We start from the raw sequence: 21028 nt of genomic DNA on the forward strand, positions 1-21028 counted from the left end.
AGATTTCCCCTGGTCTGGCTGGAGGAGCCTTTTCCTGTCACCCTGCCAGTGCAAACGATGCTATTGCGTACATTTAGTTGTGATGCCTCTGGTGTTTTCTCTGCTCTGTGACAATTTCTCCTGGTTCCCTGGCTGTTTGGAACAGTCCTGAAGAAGCACAGCGGAGAGGGAGGCTGTGGTTATTTTTTGGAGAAGAGGGCAAGATCTCTACCTAATTTTTGGCCAAAGGAATTTTCCCCAAAGGAAGTTTAGTTTTTTTCTTCTACCTATTTAAATATTCAAGTATCTGTTTCTATCTGCATGGGCTGAGTTCTGTTAGCCTTAAGGTTATATTCTGACATGAGTTTATTTATTCTGCTGCTCAAATTGTTCCAGTTTTGGCTACTGGGATCTGTTGGAACTTGGCTCCTGTGTCTCTTTTGGCCTGCTCCCCCACCCTTTGGATTTCTGAGCACTTTCTCACCTACTAGCAACAAGGGTGTGGCTTTTGCCTCATCTGATATATCCCATACTCTTGCCTTAGAGTTAGCCATTTCTCCAAGGAGCTCTGTTTCTATTATTATTATTGTATGGTACTAGTGACCAAGGAAGGTCTGGGGACTGCTGTTATGGTGCTGAACGTTGAAGCCCTATCTGCAAGACTGGCATCCCATAAGAGCTCATGTTTTCAGTCTTGGCTGCGCCACTTCCCACCCAGCTCCCTGTCTGCTAATTCACCCAAGAAATACACAGCAAGATGGCCCAGGAACTCGGCCCCAGCCACCCATTTAGGAGACTCAGACAAAGCTCCCGACTTATGCTTGGGCCAGTCCTGGCTTTTAATGAGTGAATCAGTGGATAGAAGATCTCTGTCACTACGTCTTTTAAGTAAGATCAATCTTTTTTTTTTTTTTCAATCTTTTCTTTTGAAAGAAAATGGGGATCACAATAGTTTCTATGCCTTCAGTTTGCCATAATGAAATGAGACAATGTACTGAATACATACTGATCATCCATAAAATGTCCAATACAATTAGCTACCATTATCATTACAGCTTTTTTCTAGGTGACACATGTAAAATCTCCACAGTTACTGTTAACCTGCTCTTTTGCTGGATTGTGAAGACAGTCAAGATTCCTTCACTGCGACTTCCAGTGGCCCAGGGCTGAGTGTCCTTAGAGGGCAGCAGGCAGTGCCGGCAGCGGCCATGACCTCAGGGAGCCTTGCACACCTGCCAGGGGCCCTCCGGTAGTTTCTGTGACTGGCTGATAACTGTCACTTTCTTAGAAGGCTTTCTCTCACCACACTATTTCAGTCTGACTCCCGCCTGGTTATTCTCACTACCTTTTCTCACCCTGTAGTATATAAGTGAGTTATTACCTGTCTCCTTCACGGCCCAGGCTCCGTGAACGTTGTTTCTTGCTGCATCCCCTGCCTCAAACAGTGCGGGCCGTATAACAGGTACCCAGCGCTGGCTCAATCCATTTACCTGCTAAAAGGTGGGTAGTCCCAGCACCTACCCGCTAGGGAGATGCCAGAGCTGTTCTCGATTACAAAATCCTTCAGCAGTGCCTACAAACATATGGAATTATATTCATCCACAGAGCTTCATAAAAAGTGTGGGAGACACGTGGAGAGTTCTCGAACTTTCCAGCTGATTTATTTTTGGGCATTCCCCTCCACATCACTCCCTCCCTCCCATCTCCTGAGTCACTCTCCCTGAGGAGTTCTGGTTCCTCAACAATTAAAGCCAAGTTTAACTGGTTCTTCAGGACAGAAAATAAATAGGATAAACAGGGGCAGCGAGCCCTACTTTCAACCGAGAATTCTCTCCAGTCCTCTCCTCACTGCTCAGTAACTGACCACGCTCGCCTCCTCTGGCCACATCCTCTCTCGAGCAAGAAGGACGACGCTAATTCAAGCAACGACCATTGCAGGGAGGAGGTGGGGACGGCGGCTTCTTCTTCCGCGCAGGCGCCTCGCGTTCTAACACCGCGACTATCGCGATAGAAGAACGAAATCGACGCTGGCCCTTTAACTGCCCCTTCCCGGAGGCCTGCCCCGCGCGTGCGCACTGCGGTTCTGCGCTTGTCATCATGGCGACGCGGGGCCATGTGCAGGACCCTAACGACAGGCGCCTCCGGCCCATTTACGGTGAGTGCCTGTGGCCATCCCGGTGGCCAGCCTGACGCTCCGAGGGCTGCGGAGGCCTGGGCGAAGGCCCCGGAGGGGCTCTGGGAGCCCGCGCGAGGGGCGGGTAGGCGCTGGGCCTGGGCCGCGCGGGTCGCTAGGCCGCAGCCGCGGGCCTCGCGTAGGCGCCGGGCCGGACTTCCTGAGCTCCGCGTGGAGGTGGCGGCGCCGCGAGGGCAAGTGCCGGGCCACCCAACCTCTCCGTGAGACAGGCGGCGTGAGCCGCCTCCTCCTGCTTGCCCGGCCGTCAGCGTTTGGATGGCCGCTCCTAGAAAGATCTCACAGGTGGAATAGGCGACCCTGGTGTCGGAGAGAGAAGCAAAATGACCGGTTAAAGGACTTTTTGAGGGGGTCCGGCGTAGGGGAGGGGGCTCGTTGGCTGACTAGCTGGACCTCTAGACGGTGCACACGTAGGAACCGAGGTCCGCATTGGGGAAGGGGCTGACCAGCAAGGTCATGCAGGGGCAGGCCCGGGTTCCCGAGTGTGTATGGGGTGGTGGTGGTGGAAGTGGGGAACAGGTGCCCTGGGCCGCACGTGGGGGGCTGCTGGGCCCGACCTAGCGGTGGGCAGACCGCGGGTGCTGCTGTTGGTGGGAAGGGGCTTTTCCCCGGTGCAGTGAGCCTGTAGGGGGAGCTGCCTGAACCCCCGTTCCCTCCCTGCACCCAGTGCCAGTCTGATGTCCTTCCCGCTTCCCCCGGCAGCCGAGACCGGATAATGGGGAATAAAAAAGGGAGGTAGAAAACATTTAGCGTTTGCTTTCCTCGGTCTGTCTCAGTGGGTGCTGAGAAAGCTTCAAGGTCAGCTGTTGGCTTTTTTTTTTTTTTGGCAAAAAGTAAAGACCTGATGGTTTCGGTGTGAATGTGAACCTGGTGGAGACGCATCGACAGGACTTGAGTGTGTGTATTTTCGTGGAACTGGGGTGGGTGAATTTGGCGGTGTTCCGGCACGATGGATCCTTTTATGTCCTGATTTGCATCTCTTCTGGTTCTAGTCACCACGGCAGCCCTTTGAACCCGGTGAAAGTTGCTGAAGCTTGCTTCATTTGCTCTCCATGTCTTCTCATAAGCTTTATCTTTTTTTTGAGGAGGGGGAGGTGAAGCCAATAACACCTCCTTTGCTTTTCTTGATGAGGAAACGAGGGCTTTTTAGGGATGTTATGTAATTTTGTCCAAGGCCACTCAGCTAGTATTTCTTGGAGCGAGAACTTGAGGTTGTGCGTGGATTGTCGGCTCACCCTCCTAATTTGAGATGATGAGGAGGAAATTGTCCACGTTGGCACAAGAGATGGGTGGCAGAACGAGGCCGTGCATCGTCGCTTCCCTGGCCTGTGTCCTCCTGGGGTGATTTTTCTGGGGAGCATAGATGGTTCATGCCAGGACGCTGGTGGCAGATCAGAACCGAGTCCTGTTGTGGCTCAGAGCAGTTTTGTACAGCCACTGCCTGCAGACTCTTGCCTTCCCGCTTTTCCCTTTTTAACTTTATATAAAAAAAAGATTTAATGCTATTAAGGATAATTGGATCTTTTTAAAAGTTGTTCCTGAGGACCAAAGAGAATGCCTTTGGTTTCCATAAGTAATTTAGAAAAGAGCATTTTGAACTGTGCCATAAGAAACATATGTCCATTTCACATTGCTAAACACCAGGGTGTAACCAGAAAGTGGCACATCATTTGCTTAAAGCCAAAGTCCAAATTATGGAGCCTTTGTTAGGACTGCATTGGAAGGGGATTAAAAGAGGCAGTGGTCAACCATCCTAAGGTGATTTGTATGATTTGGCAGGCGCAGGAAAAGCAGTAGTGCACACTGCCTCTGACTACAACACTTTTGACTTCTAAATTGCAGCATGTTGTCGTTTAAATGCTTTGCCACTCAAATTATTGTGACTTGAATTCAGACATTGACTGAAGTAATAGGTGCTTCTGTCAGCGCAGAGTGCTTGCTTGTGTGGGATAGCGACCCTGTTAATTAAGTAGGTGGGATTATTGTGGTCCTAGTAAGAAACTGAAGGCGTGAGAGATTAATTTCTAAAGATTATAGTTAAACTGGGAGTCAAACATGGTCGTTTTCGTTGCAGAGTGCAGCCCTTCACCAAGCTCAGATTTAGCAGTAATCTTGTTTTTACTTTCTTTTAAAAAAATTTTTATGTATTTATTTTTATTGCAAAGTCAGAGAGACAGAAAGGAAGATCTTCCAGCCGATGATTCACTCCCCAAGTGACTGCAGGAGCCAGAGCTGCGCCGATTCGAAGCCAGGAACCTGGAGCCTCTTCCAGGTCTCCCACATGGGTGCAGGGGCTGCCGGGTTTAGAACCAGTGCCCATATGGCATTCCGGTGCATGCAAGGCAAGGGCTTTATAGTTACTGAGCTACTGTGCAGGGGTTCCCCCCGCTTTGTTTTAAACTGTTTATTTTGTATGATCTGAAAGGTAGACCGACAGCAGGAGGGAGAGATCCTCTGTGTACTTGTTCACTCCAGAGGGGGCTGCAGCAGCCAGGGGCCTCCAATCCACTGGAGCTGAGAGGGGTGGTGGAGGCCCAACTGCTTGGACCATCTGCTGCTTTCCCAGGTGCAGTAGCAGGGAGCTGGATGGGAAGTGGAACAGCCGGGACTGGGCATCGCAGGCAGTGATTTAGCCTGCTGCACATTAATGCCGTCTCAATGCAGCATTATTTGGTACTTGTTAGGTTTTAGAATTTTACAGCTGCCAGGACCTGAGCAGCTGAGGGCAGCCTGGACAGGGCTGAGTGGTGATTCACTGTGGCATTGTGATGTGTGGAAATTCTACTTGTGATGATCAAAGAGTGAAATAGCTTTCTTGTATATAATTTGATTAGCTGAACCACTTTCACGGTACATGTCATATTATTCATCATGAATTGATAAGTCAAGGACTGCATTTTTAGTTTTGAAACCATCACCTTATTAGAGCTTCTGTTTCATCATTCCCCTTACTATGTAGATCTCAGTGGATTTGTATTCCATTGTGATTTGGTAAGACCTTTTGCTTTCTTCTGGCATTACTACTGCAGTGTCTTTAATGGTGATGGGATAAGGAAGCAGAGGGTTGCAAAAAGATGACACTTGATTCTGTTCCTTTAAGCTGGGTTTCCTCATGCCTGTAAGTAATGCAGAGTAGAAGTGATGGTCAGGTGTGATGATAAGTTTATAGAGAATCTAGGAATCGCTAGGTAAGCAAAATGTAAGTAGAAAAAAAATGTTCCCTGTGCTTGGAATTCACACATGGCATGCTGTACGGTCCTTTGTTGTTCGCTTCCTGTGCTGTGGTCTTGTACTAGCCTGGACCACATGGTGGTATATTTCCCATTCGTCTTCCCAGTGACAGGTCACTTCTCTGCCTGGCCAGATGCCAGTCGGGTAATTTCTGCTGGTCCAGGCTCACACAGATGGCATGTTTCAGTCTTAGCTTCTTGTAGGGTATTGTTAGTGCTATGAGTCTTGTGGTCTTGTCTTCTATCTTGCTCCAAAAGTGGGCCCCTGCCTCTGACATGGGAGACCCTGATGGAGTTCTGGGCTCCTTGCTCAGGCCTGGGTCAGTCTGGCCATTGTGACCCACTATGATGGACGTGAACGAGAGGATAGAACATATCTTTCTCTGTCTCATTTTCTGTTATTCTTTCTTGTTAAAATAAAGATTTATTTACTTTTATTGCAAAGTCAGATATATAGAGAAGAGAGAGAGGAAGATCTTCCGTCCGATGATTCACTCCCCAAGCAGCCACAACAGCCGAAACTGAGCTGATCCGAAGCCAGGAGCCAGGAGCTTCTTCTGGGTCTCCCTTGCGGGTGCAGGGTCCCAAGGCTTTGGGCCATCCGCCATTGCTGTCCCAGGCCACAAGGAGGGAGCTAGTTGGGAAGTGGGGCTGCCGGGATTAGAACCGGCGCCTATATGGCATCCCTGCACCTGCAAGGTAAGGACGTTAGCCACTAGAGTACTGTGTGCTAATCCCCTTCTGTCATTCTTTTAAATAAATCTTTATTTGAAAGGCAGAATTACAGAGGAAGAGGCAGAGAGATCTTTCATCTGTTGGTTTACTCTCCAAATGACCACTACAGCCAGAGCTGGGCCAGTCTGATGCCAGGAGCTTCTTTTGGGTCTCCCATGTGGGTGCAGGGCCCCAATCGCTTGCGTCGTCCTATGCTGCTTTCCGAAGCACATTAGTAGGAAGCTGGATGGGAAGTGGAGCAGCAGGGGCTTGAATCAGAATACCCCATATGCGATGCTTACCCTCTATACCTCCGTGCTGATCCCCAAATAAATCTTTAAAAAGAAACATTTTTTTGTGTGTAATTGAGAAGATTTTTGAAAAATGTAATAGCTGATAGCCGTCCTAATCATTAGCTTTTTTGAACTCCTGTTTCTGCTTAAGAGAATGAGAATTTTCCTCGCGGTTTTGGATTTTAGAAGTGCGAAATTGGAGTGTCAGGGCGTGCTGCCTCTGGAGCCTGCGCAAGTCCACCCCTGCCTTGCCCCGGAGTCGTTACGCCTGCGGGTCCGCTCCTCGTCCTCCCGAGGAATGGACGAGGAAGCTGCGCTTGTTGCCCTCTGAAAACTTTGATCCAAGGGGAGTTTTAGAATGGAGAGCTTTGTCACTGGGTGTTCTCTGGTGTTCTCTGTAAGGACACCTTGGGAACATTTCATCTGGAGTGACGCTGGCTTAGCTTTGGCAGAGGTTTTTCATTTGTTAAGCCATCCTATTCTAATGTGTCTTGTGCTTGATTTGCGGGCAGCTGGTTTTGGCTGGCTCCTGTTTCTAAGGAAACAATAGCAATCCTCAGAGCCAAGCCATAATTACAATTGAGTAAGTTTTGGAAAGATTTACTAAAAAGATAGACTTAGGATACTGTTTTATTTGGTCTGTTTTGTAAAAGAGCTACATAATTTGTATTACAGAGTCAGTTATGTAAAATGAAAATAAGTTTTCCCCAAAAAGCTTATTAGCAACCAATAGACGAGGAGTTACCTGGATGTTCGGAAAAGTTCAGCATCCATGAGGCTAGATGTAGTGAAGTGTCTTAGAAATCTGGTGGTTGTGGGTCCAGCACTGCAGCCTAGCAGCTAAAGTCCTCGCCTTGTCCCCTCGCCCCATCCCATAAAGGCACTGGTTCTAATCCTGGTGGCCCTACTTCCTATCCAGCTCCCTGCTGGTGGCCTGGGAAAGCAGTTGAAGACGGCCTGGAACCTTGGACCCTGCACCCACTTGGGACCTGGAGGAAGCTCCTGGCTCCTGGCTTCGGATTGGTGCAGCACCTACCATTATGTTCAGTTGGGGAGTGAATCATCAGGAGAAAGATATTTCTCTCTGTCTCTCCTCTATATTTCTGACTTTGCAATAAAAATAAATAAATCTTAAAAAAAAAAGTATCCTCGAGCTGCCACTGGAAAGTCCAGATGCAGAATATTTATGATTTTCCAGTCAGGGTCCCCAAGCTGACTGACACAGACATTTGGTGTTGTCATTTTCGATTACCAGGATGAAAGTGGGTTTATTCAGCTTGGGTCAAGGTATGTGGTCTAGACAAGATCATCTAGTCCTCTTCCTTCAGTAGGGGCAGTCCAGACCAATCCCAGAGAAGAAAGCCTGGGCAATTTGTGTGTCATTGTGTCACAGAACCTCATCCATTACAGAATCAGGAGAATATTCTTGTAGTCCTCATCCTTGCTCTCGCCCGTTTGTGGGTAGAACATCCGAGTTGGGCCTCATCAGTGTCTCATTTATCTGTCAGCTTTCCAGGACTGAGTCAGAAGTACCTTTCAAGTGAGTAGGGCCCAAATACTTGGGCCCTTGCTGTGAATGGGGCAACCTGGATGGAGCAATAGCTGTGTCTCCGGCCTGCCTCAGCCCTCGCTGCTGTAGCCCTCTGGGGAGTGAACCGGCAGATGTGAGATCTTCTGTCTCTCCCTCTTTATTTTTATTGGAAAGTCAGATATACAGAGAGGAAGATCTTCTGTCCAATGATTCACTTCCCAAGTGACCACAGCGGCTGGAGCTGAACTGATCCGAAGCCAGGCGCCAGGAGCTTCTTCTGGGTCTCCCATGCGGGTGCAGGGTCCCAAGGCTTTGGGCCATTCTCCATTGCTTTCCCAGGCCACAAGCAGGGAGCTGGATGGAAAGTGGGGCTGCCGGAATTAGACCTCATATGGGATCCCAGGGAGGACTTCAGTCACTAGGCTACTGCCCTGGGCCCCAGCATAACCCTTTGTCCACAACACTGGCCCTACTTTTAGCCAGGTCTTTTGATCAGGAAATGAATCTTGGATCATGATATAGATTGCAGCACAATTTTATTGTGGGTCTGTGTACTCCTTAAACTATTTATTGGCTCACAAAATAGTAAGAAGCAAGCAAAATAAATCGTTTTTAAAAATGGGCCTAATGGGAACTGGATGGGAGACCTCTCTGACTCTCCTTCCTGCTGACTCTGCCTTTCAAATAATTGAATAGATGTTAAAAAAGTGCACTGAATGTTTAATATAGTGGCTAAGACTTGATTTTAGAGTACCTGGGTTTGCGTCAGACACGTGGGAGACTTGGAGTGCAGTCCAGCTCCTGGCTTTGTCTGCCATCCAGCCTGAGCCATTGTAGGCGTTTGGGTATTAAACCAGTGGATGTGTCTGTGCTTCATTGGCAAATAAACAACTAACCAACCAATTAAATTAGAGGCCTGTTATGGCAGCTCAATTGGCTAATCCTCCTCTTGCAAGTGCTGATTCCTATTCTGGCTGCTGCACTTTCCCATCCAGCTCCCTGTTCACAGGCTGGGAGAGCAGTGGAGGATGGCCCAAAGTCTTGACATCCAGCAATTGAGTGGGAGACCCAAAAGAAATTCCTGGCTTCAGATCGACACTCTGGCCATTACAGCCACCTGGAGGATGAAAGATCTTTCTCTGTCTCTATTTTCTGTGTAAACTTGCCTTTTTAATAAAAGTAAGTGAATCTTCAAAATATATATATATATGGCTCGGCACGATGACTCAATGGGTACATATTCACCTTGCAAGTGCTGGCATCCTGTATGGGCTCCAATTTGTGTCCAGGCTACTTAACTTTTCTTCCAGCTCCCTGCGTGTGGCCTGGAAAGTCAGTCGAGGATGGCCAAAAGTCTTGTGACCCTGTGCCCACATGGGAGACCAGGAGGCTCCTGGTTCCTGGCTTTGGATAAGCTCAGCTCCAGCCATTGTGGCTACTTTGGAAGTGAACCAGCAGACAGAGAATCTTTCTTTCCTTCTCTTTATAAATCTGATCTTTCTTTCCAATACAAAGAAGTAAATCTTTAGAACTAAATAATAAAATTAATGACATTTTGAATGAATAGGGTGAGGCATGTGGTATAATAGTTAAGGTACCGTGTCATGCCTGCATCCCCATCAGACTGGAGTCCTGATTCCCACTGCCGTCTGACACGCACCCTGGGAGTGAGCAGTGCTCTGTCATTTTTGTGGGAGACCCTGGTTGACTTCCTGCTCCTGGCTCTGGGCTGCCCTGAGTCCTGAGATCTTGGGGATTTGAGGCACGAGCCAGTACATGGAAGATCTCTGTCTTTGTCTCTGTTTCTATGCCTGCTAAACACACACACATATTATAAACGGGCAGAGGGCTTAAATGGACACTTTTCTGAGGGAGACATAGAAATGGCCAATAGGATATGAAAAATTGCTCAACATTTTTTCTAAGATTTAATTTTTATTGCAAAGTCAGAAATACAGAGAGGAGGAGAGTGACTGCAATGGCAAGTGCTGCGCCAATCCGAAGCCAGGAGCCAGGAACTTCTTCCAGGTGTCCCAAACGGGTGCAGGGTCACAAGGCTTTGGGCCATCCTCAACTGCTTTTCCAGGCCACCAGCAGGGAGATGGATGGGAAGTAGGGCTGCCGGGATTAGAACTGGTACCCATATGGGATCCTGGTGTAGTCTAAGCAAGGAGTTTAGCCACTAGGCTGCTGCGCTGGGCCCTCAACATTTGGTTTTAAAGATTGATTTGTTTGTAAGAGAGTGGTCTTCCATCCACTGGTTCACTCCCCAGATGGCCGTAATAGCTGAGATAAAGCTGGGAGTTGGGGATCGGAAGTGGTACAGCCAGAGTATGAATTGGTGCTCATATCAAATGCTGCCACCACGGAGTGGAGGACTAGGCTGCTGCGCCAGCACGCTGCCCTTACAGCTCCATGATGTTTTTTTTTTTATTATTATTATTTTTTTATTAATAAAATTTATTTTGACATTCTTTACATACTTAGTTAGAGTAAGAAGGTTCAAGGGCTACAGGAAAGTGGATAATACTAGCATGTTTTCCATATTGTTACATGAAGTTTTAAGATGCTGCCTGAAATGTCTAATGTCAGGTTTGCATTTTTTATGCTTTGTGTTGAAGTGATTACACTCATAATTTCTTTTTTTTACAGATTATCTTGATAATGGTAATAATAAAATGGCAATTCAGCAAGCAGATAAATTGTTGAAGAAGCATAAAGATCTTCATTGTGCCAAGGTAAGTCCATTTGCCTTGAGTTGCTTGTATTTGTGATTTGCGTTAATGGAAGCAGATGCTTCTTCTTAGCAACTCTTTTCTGTTCTCCTGCCAAAAGGTAGGACTTAATTAAAAGTTAACTGTATGTCCTCTGGATGGTGCTTATTAACTTAATTATTTTATTTCTCTTTCTGTTTTTTTTTTTTTTTTGAGATATATTTATATTAATTAGAAAGGTGGATTTAAAGAGAAAAGTGGAGACAGAAAAAATCTTCTGTTCAGTGGTTCATTCTCCAAAGAGCCACCATGGCCAGAGTTGAGCTGATCCAAAGCCAGGAGACAGGAGCCTCCTCAGGATCTCCCACGTGGGTGCAGCGTCTCAACGCTTCAGTCCATGTGCTGCTGCTGTAGCAAGCCCCAAGCAGGGAGCTGGGTGGGAAGCAGTGAGGACACTGACCAGCGCCCATGGGGGATCCTGTGCTTGAAGCCGGGCATTAGTCAGTTGACCTATCCTGCCAGCTCTAATATTTCTGTTTCTACACAATTCTGTTAAGTGCTATTGTTAACTCTTAATATGGCTAAAGTAAAAAGGGATCCTTTTTTTTTTTTTTTAAGGAGATTTGTTTGTATCCGAAAAGCAATTTACAGAAGAGGAGAGACAGAGAAAAGATCTTCCATGTGCTGATTCACTTCCCAAGTGTCCACAATGGCCAGAGCTGAGCCAATGTGAAACCAGGAGCCAGGAGCTTCTTCCAGGTCTCCCATGAAGGTGCAGGGTCCCAAGACTTTAGGCATCCTCTGTTGTTTCCCAGGCCACAAGCATGAAGCTGGATGGGAACTGGAGCAGTTGGGTCATGGACTGGTGCCCACGTCGGATCCTAGCACTTGTAAGGCGAGGATTTAGCCATGAGGCTATTGTGCCAGGGTCCCAAATGAAAATATTTTTTTTTCTAATCATGTTTTTAAAGATTTATTTATTTTCATTGGAAAGTCAGATGTACAGAGAGGAGGAGAGACAGAGAGGAAGTTCTTTCCTCCGCTGATTCACTCCCCAAGTTGTTGCAACGGCCAGAGCTGCACCAATCCGAAGCCAGAAACCTGTTCCAGGTCTCCCACGTGGGTCCAGGGTCTCAAGGCTTTGGGCCGCCCTGGACTGCATTCCCAGGCCGCAAGCAGGGAGCTGGATGGGAAGCGGGGCTACTGGGACACAAACTAATGCCCATATGGGATCCTGGCATGTGCGAGGCGAGGACTCCAACCACTAGACTACCACACTGGGCCCAAATTAATAAATCATAAACAAAACATCCTTCATTTTGTTTCTTCTCTGTCAGGTTTTAAAAGCAATTGGCTTACAGAGAACTGGAAAACAGGAGGAAGCCTTCGCTTTGGCACAGGAAGTGGCAGCACTAGAACCCACGGATGACAACTCGCTGCAGGCTCTGACCATTCTCTACCGGGAGATGCACAGACGTATGCTTTCTCTCTCTCTTTTTTAAAGATTGATGTATTTTTATTGACAAGGCAGAGACGGAGAAATATCAGTTAAAGGAGACCATAGTGAGAGGGAATGACGTCCTGGTGTAAAGATGTAACAACACAGGGGATGTGCTCTTGATGGAGCTACAAGTGGTTTGATTGGGTGGAGGATCAGATATGGCAGTAAGCTGAGGAGAAGACAAAGCCAGCTCCTGGAGGATCTTCTGTGTTGTTGGCTTGATGAGGAAAGCTCACCCAGCTTGTGCTTCATCCCCAACTTCTGCACTTTTCACCCAGGAGAGCAGAGCCGTGAGCCCGTGCGTCCGAGTGAATTCTTCCTTAGTATTTGGAGACGTCGGTTTTCCTATGCTAAGAACAAAATTGAAATGCTGTTAGGATTCTTTTTGATGCCTGACGTATGACTTAACTCTTTATTTCTTTTTATCTTAGCGGAGTTAGTTACGAAACTTTATGAGGCAGCTGTGAAGAAAGTTCCCAATAGTGAGGAATATCATTCTCACCTCTTCATGGCCTATGCCAGAGTGGGGGAATACAAGAAAATGCAACAGGTAACTCGGGTCCCAATCCCCCAGGGCTGTAGGATCTAGCATTAGAGGTAAACGTCTCTTTAATGAGATTCTACTGCAGTGGGGTGGCTCTGGGTATGGAGAATTGAAAATTAGCCAGTTATTATCCTTATGTGTTTATAAAAAGAACAGTTATTCAAATTCTTTGAATGTTCTATTTGGAAAGAGATTGGTTCTTTGTGTGTGTGGCTGGTGGTATGTTTTGTTTGATTCTAATGTCTGTTTCACATTGTCCCACTTCATCAGATTACTATTATTACATATTAAGAAAATATACAGAAATCCTAGAGCAAAATTGTATAGGCTATAGAAAAAGTAACTTTTGATTTTGCATCTCTACTCAATTTAATCATTTTAGCCTTTTGAGATTTTATCTTCTTTCGTGTTTGTCAACATGACAGAGAAGGGATGGGGAAAGAGAGAAAAAAGTTATTTCACTTTTTCCTCTGATGTTTCACTCCCCAAATGCATGCTTTCAAGCGCTGGGACTTGGCAAGGGCCAGGAACCTAGAATTCTGCCTCAGTCTCTCACACGAGTGGCAGGGGCCCATGTGCTTGAGCCTTCACTTCATGCCTCCCAGGATGTGTTAGCAGCGGCACGATCAGAAGTGCAGGTGCCAGAACTCAGATCAGTTCTGTTGTATGGCTTGCGGATGACCCAGGCAGCAGAGTTATAGAGAAAGAGAGGGAGACGGAGATCTCTGTCTGCTGGTTCATTCCCTAAATGCTGCTAGCAGCCAGACTGGGTCAAACCAAAGCCACGCGCCAGGAGTTTCTTTGGAGCTCCTACCTGGGTGCAGAGACTCTGCTGCTTTCCCAGGCTGTATCAGAAGTGGAACAGTGGGGATTCAAACCTCTGCCTGCGTGTGATGTCAGCACTGCAGACAGAGGTTTATTTTCAACTATGTCTTAGTTGTTTGTGGATTTGCCTCAGTTCTGTCTCTAGGCTTGAAATATCCTTGACAGAGAGATAGTTACTCTGTTCTACTTAATTGGGGCTTCGTGTGATTTTGGAAATTGATTGGTGGTAAATTAAAACCGCATAAACTGGTAACTGTTTATTAGCTGATGAGTTCTTAGCATCCGTTACTAGCTGGCTGATTATGGACAAATTGTTAGGTCAAATTCTTTGTCTTGTCTTTTTTTTTCCACTTTGCTGTATCCCTACTTTTATGTATGTGTGTTTAATGCTTTGTAATGAAAAGATTTAGTTCTGAGTAATGAGTAATGGTATTATGAAAGAACCTGATTGTTTTCCTAAGAATTACTTTTTGAATTATGTCATAGTGATATATGTATTTATTTATTTATTTATTTATTCATTTGTTTTTTACTTGTAATTTTTTTTTGTTTTACTATAGCTGATTAGCAACACATTTTCAGTGAAGTTTTTATTGATATACATTTGTAAGCCAAAATTGGTGTTTACTTGGATGTTTGCCAGACCATGTTGATTATAATGTGTTCTAGAAATAATGGTCTTTAATTTAGAAAAAAATCTTGTTCAGAAGGTGAAATGTCACGCAGAATGCTCTGAAATTGACCTTGTGATTGGGTTCTTGCCGTAGCCATCCATTTAGTAGCTCACTAGGGCTTGTGAATGTGTTGCTGCTATGGGAACGTTCTTGTCATGTGTGTAGACCGTTAATTACACTTGGCCCTGTTTTCTAAATGAAGTATTTATGGCCCTCTGTGTTTCAGGCCGGCATGGCTCTTTATAAGATTGTCCCCAAAAACCCTTACTACTTTTGGTCTGTGATGAGCTTGATTATGCAAGTGAGTATGGCATTCAGAATGGGGTTGAGATTTGCTTTTACTTTTGTGTGTAGTCATTGTCCTCTGTGTGTGTGACCAGATGTATTCGGGAACACAAATGGGTTGCTGTTGCGTGTCACACAGGGACTTTGCCTATTGCTGTTTGACTTTTTATTTGGAAACTTGGGCTCTTTTTGTGTTTGTGTGTCTGCTTGTTTGTATGCAGCATGGGCTGTATTTCCCTTTCATCTTTAAAAACATATATATATATAGCTTTATTTAAAGTTTATTTGAAAGGTGAGGAGATCATAGGTACCCACGGGACATGTTCTGGGGTGTTGTGGGTCAGCAGGGGAACATGGGAGAGAGGGTGTTATTTCTGCCCTTCATTCTACGTCCGTGTCAGAGGCGGGCCCTCCTTAGTAACAGGCTTTTATCTTCTTGCAAAGGGGAGTGGAGGACCCTGAGTCTTAACTCTCCTGCCGAGTAACGTGCTTAAGTATGATGGCTGGTCTAATGAAGACTAACCTTGGTTGGTCTTTAAGGCTGTGTCTGGCTAATGAACCACTGACTAGTGTCATTACATATTTTTATCACCTCCCCTTTCTGAGCCTCAATTTGCTCTTTTATGGGATGGAGATGGCTTACCTCCCAGCTCCAAAATAATATTTCATGTGAAGAAAAAAATTTCATGTAGAATTAGTTAGCAAGAAAGATGTGATTAAGAGCATGTGGTTTTATCAAACTTCTTGAACTGTGAGGGTATTTTTTTAACCTGAATATTGTTGTATGTCAAAATAAGTGTATATGCCTGGAAAGGTTGTTTATAAGACTTAAATTAGTTCTGAGCAGAATCTCTGGAATGTTGAAAGTATATCTAAAGGATATGTATCATGAAGCTTTGGAAGAGGAAACCATTCCAGATCTCTCTTTTTTTAAGGTTTGGTTTAAGTAATAAGGTAAAGAGAGACAAAGAGATCTTCCAAGCCCTGATTGACTTGCCAAATGGTCAGATCTGGGGCAATTTGAAGCCAAGAGGCAGGAGCTTTTTACAGGTAACCCATTTGAGTGCAGAAGCCAAAGGACGTGAGCCATCCTCTGCTGCTTCCTCACGCATCTACAGATTGATAGTGGAGCAGCCTGGACATGAGTTGGAGTCCAAAGAGGATGCCAGTATTTCAGACTGAGGCTTAGCCTACTATGCCACAGCACCAGCCCCCAGATCTCTTTTTGGTGTTCACATATTAGGTGAAGGGAACTACCAGTTTGTGCTCATTCTTTCTCTCTTGATTCATTTATTTGAAAGTTAGATTGATCTTCCTTCTGCTGGTTCATTCCCCACATGGCCACAATAGGTAGGGCTAAGCCAGGCCAAAGTTAGAAATCAGAAAGTTCATCTGGGTCTCCCTAGGGTGTAAGGGATTTGAGTACTCAGCAGCCACATCAATGGCTGGATTGGAAGTGGATTGGCCAGAAGTAAAATCAGTGCTGATGTGGGGTGTGCCATGCTGAGCACGGCTCGAGTCTGGTGGTGCTGTGCCTGGCCCACTTCCTCCTGCTAGTCGTTCAGTACCAGCGCCGGTGGCCTGAAATTGACAAAGTGAACATGAGATATATGTAATGAACAGTATAGGCATAGTACCTCTGTAATTTGTGGGAAAATACATAAATAACTTATTTTAAAATTAAGTAATGTGGCAGCTGAGCATTTCAAGGATGATAGGATGATCAGTGCTTGGCAGAGATCTCGTACTGGCTTGGCAGATTCAGAGCAGGTCTGATATTGGGCACAGCAGATGTGTCAGACTAGTGTGGTTCCATGTGAGCGTCCGTCTGAATGGTTAACAGAAATCGTGCAAACCGGAAGAAAGTTAGAATGAAACATGTGTTTCTCTTCCTGTAGTCCATATCTGCGCAGGATGAAAACCTCTCGAAAACAATGTTTCTACCCCTTGCTGAGAGAATGGTAGAAAAAATGGTGAAAGAGGACAAGATAGAAGCCGAGGCGGAAGTGAGTAATTGAAGCCCTGCTTCTGTGTTTCCCTGACTTTGGTGGTGTTACAATATCATGACACAGTGTTAGGAGCTATTGTTTTATTCCTTCCCTTTGCCATTACCTTAGGAGGGACGAACTCAGAATTGTTTCCAGCAGGCACGCAGAGATGCTGATCATTTGAAGCTATTGTGCTTTCTATTAAGTAGCTTTTTAAAAAATTTCTATTTTGAGTTTTTGAATTATATGTGGTTCATTTTCATATAGACTGGAATTTCCCCTAAATTCAAACTCCCACCCCTGATAGATTTTCCCCATTTTACTGCAGTGATAACAGTCCTTCATAAGGGGTCGTAATTCCATCAGTCTCATATTTAAGTGTACCCCCAACATTACTGGTACAGACAATGTCAGACAGTCCAGCATCCCATTGTCTACACATGCCCAACAGTTTCAATGGGAATCCATCTTTCGTCTGGATATTAAGTAGCTTTTTAAAAGCTTAGGGAGGACTATCTTTATTACTGAAGAGTCTCAATAGTTATACTTTTTTTTCTGTAAGGTTGAACTTTATTACATGATCCTGGAACGTTTGGGGAAGTACCAGGAAGCCTTGGATGTCATCAGAGGGAAATTAGGAGGTAATTGTTAAGGTTTCTTTGCTATTTTTTTGTATTTAAACATGAAAATGTTCATTATGGAAAATTTCATGTTATACAAAAATATGATAGACATAAACAAGTCACTTGTAGTAATCTTTATGTTCTTACATGCTTATAAATGTTATAATGCTTCTTACATGTTATAAATTTTATTTAAAAATATGTTTTTTAATTGAAAATAATAAATAATGTATGAGGCAGAGCGTTTGGCACTGCAGTTAAGATGTGGCCAGGAATGCCTGTGTCCCATAGCTCATGTCTGGGTTGAAATCCTCACTGGCTTCTTGCTAATGCTTTTCCTTCTCCTGTATTTCTAAATATTTGCCTAACCTTTTACTTAGTGATTTCCAAGAATGTTTTGTGTGTCAGAGAAATGCAAGAACACTTTTGTATGTCTCTTGAAAAGATACTTCGTCCCTTTTGGTTGCTGACTTTGTAGTTTGATTTAGCCATTATTTATTTTTGAACATTTCTTACTGATTCTGCTTTCTAAATGTTTATGTATCTGTGATGATTTCCTTTGGAGAATTAATGCCCTTTTGTCTGGTGGTAATGATTGATATGAGTAGTCTTAGATATTAAAAAAAAAGACATGGTTTCATGCAAACATGTGTGTTCTTTACTACATTATATGCAAGTTTGGTATGAACTAAAATTGTAGTTCTAAATAATTGTAGCAGCTGTAGGAGGAATTTTTGTTTTCTAATGTAACTTACTTTCTAATTTAAATTCCTGGCAGATGGCTACTTTTTTTTCTTTTAATTGGAAAGATAGATTTATAGAGAGAGGAGAGACAGAAATATCCTCTGTCTGCTGGTTCACTCCCCAAGTGCCCTAATGGCTGGAGCTGAGCTGATCCGAAGCCAGGAGCCTGGAGCTTCCTCCAGGTCTCCATGTGGCTGCAGGGTCCCAAGGCTTTGGGCCATCCTCGACTGCATTTCTAAGCCACAGGCAGGGAGCTGGTTGGGAAGTGGAACAGCTGGGATAGGAATAGGCACCCATATAGGATCCCGGCATTTGCGTGGTAAGGATTTAGGTTGCTGTGCCAGTCCCAGATGAGTACATTTTTACTGTTGTGTGTATTCAGCTAGACTGTAGTTCTGTGGGTAGTTAAAATTTAGATTTGCTCAGGAAGTTGGTAAAATAATTTTTTACTATTTTTATCTGCTGAACTGTTCTAAAAAAGGTTTAATTTGTTTTGAATTATAGTTCCACTTTTTCAGCTTGGGAAGAGTTTAATTGATCTTGCTTTATCTTCTGTGAAACATCTTAATCTTGCTCATCCCGTTGCAACACAAGGCTCTTCAGTGTTAACACTGTGCGGATGGGTATCTTTCTGGTCTGACATTTATTGCTTGATGGCTAATGTGATTTTTTTTTGGATTATATTGGATCCTCAATCCAATACATTTAAGACCCTGATATATTTTAGTAAAAGTAATTATTAAAATATAGTGTAAAGAAATGTGCTGCTCTTTTTTATCAACAAAGTAAAAAAAAAAAAAGGGGAAATGAAAATTAAGGTTTGCCTTAAAGGCAGAGCTACCCAGAGAGGTAGAGATCTTCCATGCGTTGGTTCACCTCCACATGGCAGAGGAGCCTGGAGCTTCATACAGGTCTCCCACATGGATGGCAGGGGTCCATGTTCTTGGAGACTGAATTCCTAGGTACACTTACAGGGAGCTGGAGCAGAAGCACAGCAGGTGGGACTCAAAGCAAAACTCATGAATTGTCTGCTGTGCCACAACTTGGGCCCCAGCAAAATAATCTTCAGTAAGGTAGTAGTTTTTATCTTAGTAGTGGTTCCATTTTCTAAGAGAATAAATAAGGAAATTTTAATTTTTCTGGTTGGATTTTATTCAGGTTTTGGGTAGCAATGAAAGCAGCTTACCAACTTTTACAACTTTCAATTGTAGAGAAGTTAACAAGTGAGATTCAGAGTCGGGAAAATAAGTGCATGGCTATGTACAAGAAGCTGAGCAGGTGGCCAGAGTGCAACGCCCTTTCTCGGCGCCTCTTGCTGAAAAAGTGAGTAGAAACTTCGTTTTGTACCATAAGACTATTCTGAGGCCTCAAAGTCTCACTGTTGATGTTTTTGTGTTTCAATTCTGAGATTTCGGGATATATGTGTTTTAGTAGTTATGTTGTGTTTTGATTTATTTTTTGTTATTTATCTCAGAGGCAGAGAGAGATTTAGACACATACATAGATGGGTTTAGATATAGAGGTGAAGCAGAGGGAGAGTACCCATCGGCTGATGCCTTCGTCCTGTGCCCACAGCAGCTGGGGTTGGGCAAGGCTGACGGCAAAAGCCAGCATTTTTATCCCGGTCTGGTAGGAGCCCAGTTACTGGAGCCATGGCTGCTGCCTCCCAGTTGCTCATTAGCAGGAAGCTGGAATTAGGCAGTGTTAAACCTAGGTATTCAAGTGTGAGATGCAGTCGTCTTAATCGTCAGGTCAAACACTCACCCCTGTGAGTATTTCTTGAAATTTTCAGTAAACCATACTACTGAGTTTCTTTTTAAAAGAGTGATTGATTTTTGTTGGAAAGGCATATTTATGGAGAGAAGGAACGACAGAAAGGTCTTTGATCCACTGGTTCACTGCCCAAATGGCTACAGTCATCAGAGCTGAGCTGGTTTCAAAGCTAGGAGCCAGGCTTTTGGCCATCCTCCACTGTTGTTCTAGGCCACAGAGAGCCGGATGAGAAGTGGAGCTGCTGGGATATGAGCTGGTGCACACATGGGATCCCGGCGCTTGCATGGGGAGGATTAGCCAGTCGAGCCATCGTGCCTGACCTAGTGTTGGATATTAGTTATATCTTAAGAATGATTGCAAACCATTAACATTGAATTTAATGTCGTCTAAAAAGAGAGAGGTGCTTCTTTCTGCCATACCACCCTCTCCAAGTTTAGCAATGGTTGTGCAGGGAGTTTTCAGAGTGTTTGCTTTTCAGAACTGGTGGTTATACTGAAGGAAAGCATAGTCTCTGTGAAGTTTGTGTCGTTGGTAAAGTCCCTGAGGAGCTGCTCTGTGGACAGCAGAGGAAACCTGGGGAGGGATGTGCACTTGTAATTTAGGAAATAAGCTAAATGTCATGGTTCCTGAAGCAGATTGGCCACAATTTGGATTTAATCCTGTGTGCATCATTCAATCTGATTTTAGCTCAGATGACTGGCAGTTCTATCTGACTTATTTCGATTCTGTCTTTCGGCTGATTGAAGAGGCCTGGACTCCCCCTGCCGAAGGTGAACAGTAAGTTGTCTTTTTTTCGGTTTGCACTGACATCTTTATGTTACAGCAAAGAGATTTTGTTAGAGCTCTGTAATATTACTTCCAGAGAGTTTGTTTCCTATATAAAAAATAATGGTTTATTGATTTGTTTGAAATCCAGAGAATTACGGAGAGCGAGTCTCCTTCCGTCTGCTGGTTCACATCCCAGATGACTATAATGACCATAATGGCTGGCCTGGGAGACCTCCCTCCAGGCCTTCCAATTGGGTGCGGGGACCCAAACACTGGAGGCATTCTCTGCTGTTTACCCAGGGCATGAACGAAGAAGCTTAGGAAGTGGAACAGCTGGGACTTGAAATGATGCCCATATGAGATGCAGACAATACAGGCAGAGGCTCAACCTGCCATACCACAGTGTTGGTGCACCTTGGCTCCCACCCCCCATGATTTATTAAACTTCTCCTCTATTCATGATATTTGGATTCTTGCAAACTTCTTTGTCTTTTTTGGGGGAGGAGATTAGATAGTGAAAGAGCAAACCTAAATGAGATTTCTTCAAGTAAATATGAAAATAAAAATTTACAAGCTTATATTAAGTTATTCATATTAAGTTATCTAATTTAGCCTTCATTCTTCAAGCAGTAAAATGAAATATATATATAC

At 44.7% G+C, this 21028-nt stretch overlaps 1 protein-coding gene across 1 annotated transcript in view; it reads left to right on the forward strand.

The window, feature by feature from the left end:
• The first annotated feature begins 2026 nt into the window (after window positions 1-2026).
• Window positions 2027-21028, forward strand: part of NAA25 (N-alpha-acetyltransferase 25, NatB auxiliary subunit) — a 54972-nt gene continuing 35970 nt past the window's right edge. The window contains exons 1-9 of the mRNA XM_040986972.1: window positions 2027-2134; window positions 10591-10676; window positions 11990-12128; window positions 12585-12703; window positions 14423-14497; window positions 16380-16487; window positions 17032-17110; window positions 19048-19159; window positions 20297-20386. Coding sequence (XP_040842906.1) covers window positions 2077-2134; window positions 10591-10676; window positions 11990-12128; window positions 12585-12703; window positions 14423-14497; window positions 16380-16487; window positions 17032-17110; window positions 19048-19159; window positions 20297-20386 — 866 coding nt within the window. The 5' untranslated portion in view covers window positions 2027-2076. The remainder of the gene's footprint in view (window positions 2135-10590; window positions 10677-11989; window positions 12129-12584; window positions 12704-14422; window positions 14498-16379; window positions 16488-17031; window positions 17111-19047; window positions 19160-20296; window positions 20387-21028) is intronic.

The sequence above is a fragment of the Ochotona curzoniae genome, unplaced genomic scaffold (genome assembly GCF_017591425.1).
Source record: "Ochotona curzoniae isolate NIBS_2020 unplaced genomic scaffold, NIBS_Ocur_1.0 contig_46, whole genome shotgun sequence".
Lineage (NCBI taxonomy): Eukaryota > Metazoa > Chordata > Mammalia > Lagomorpha > Ochotonidae > Ochotona > Ochotona curzoniae.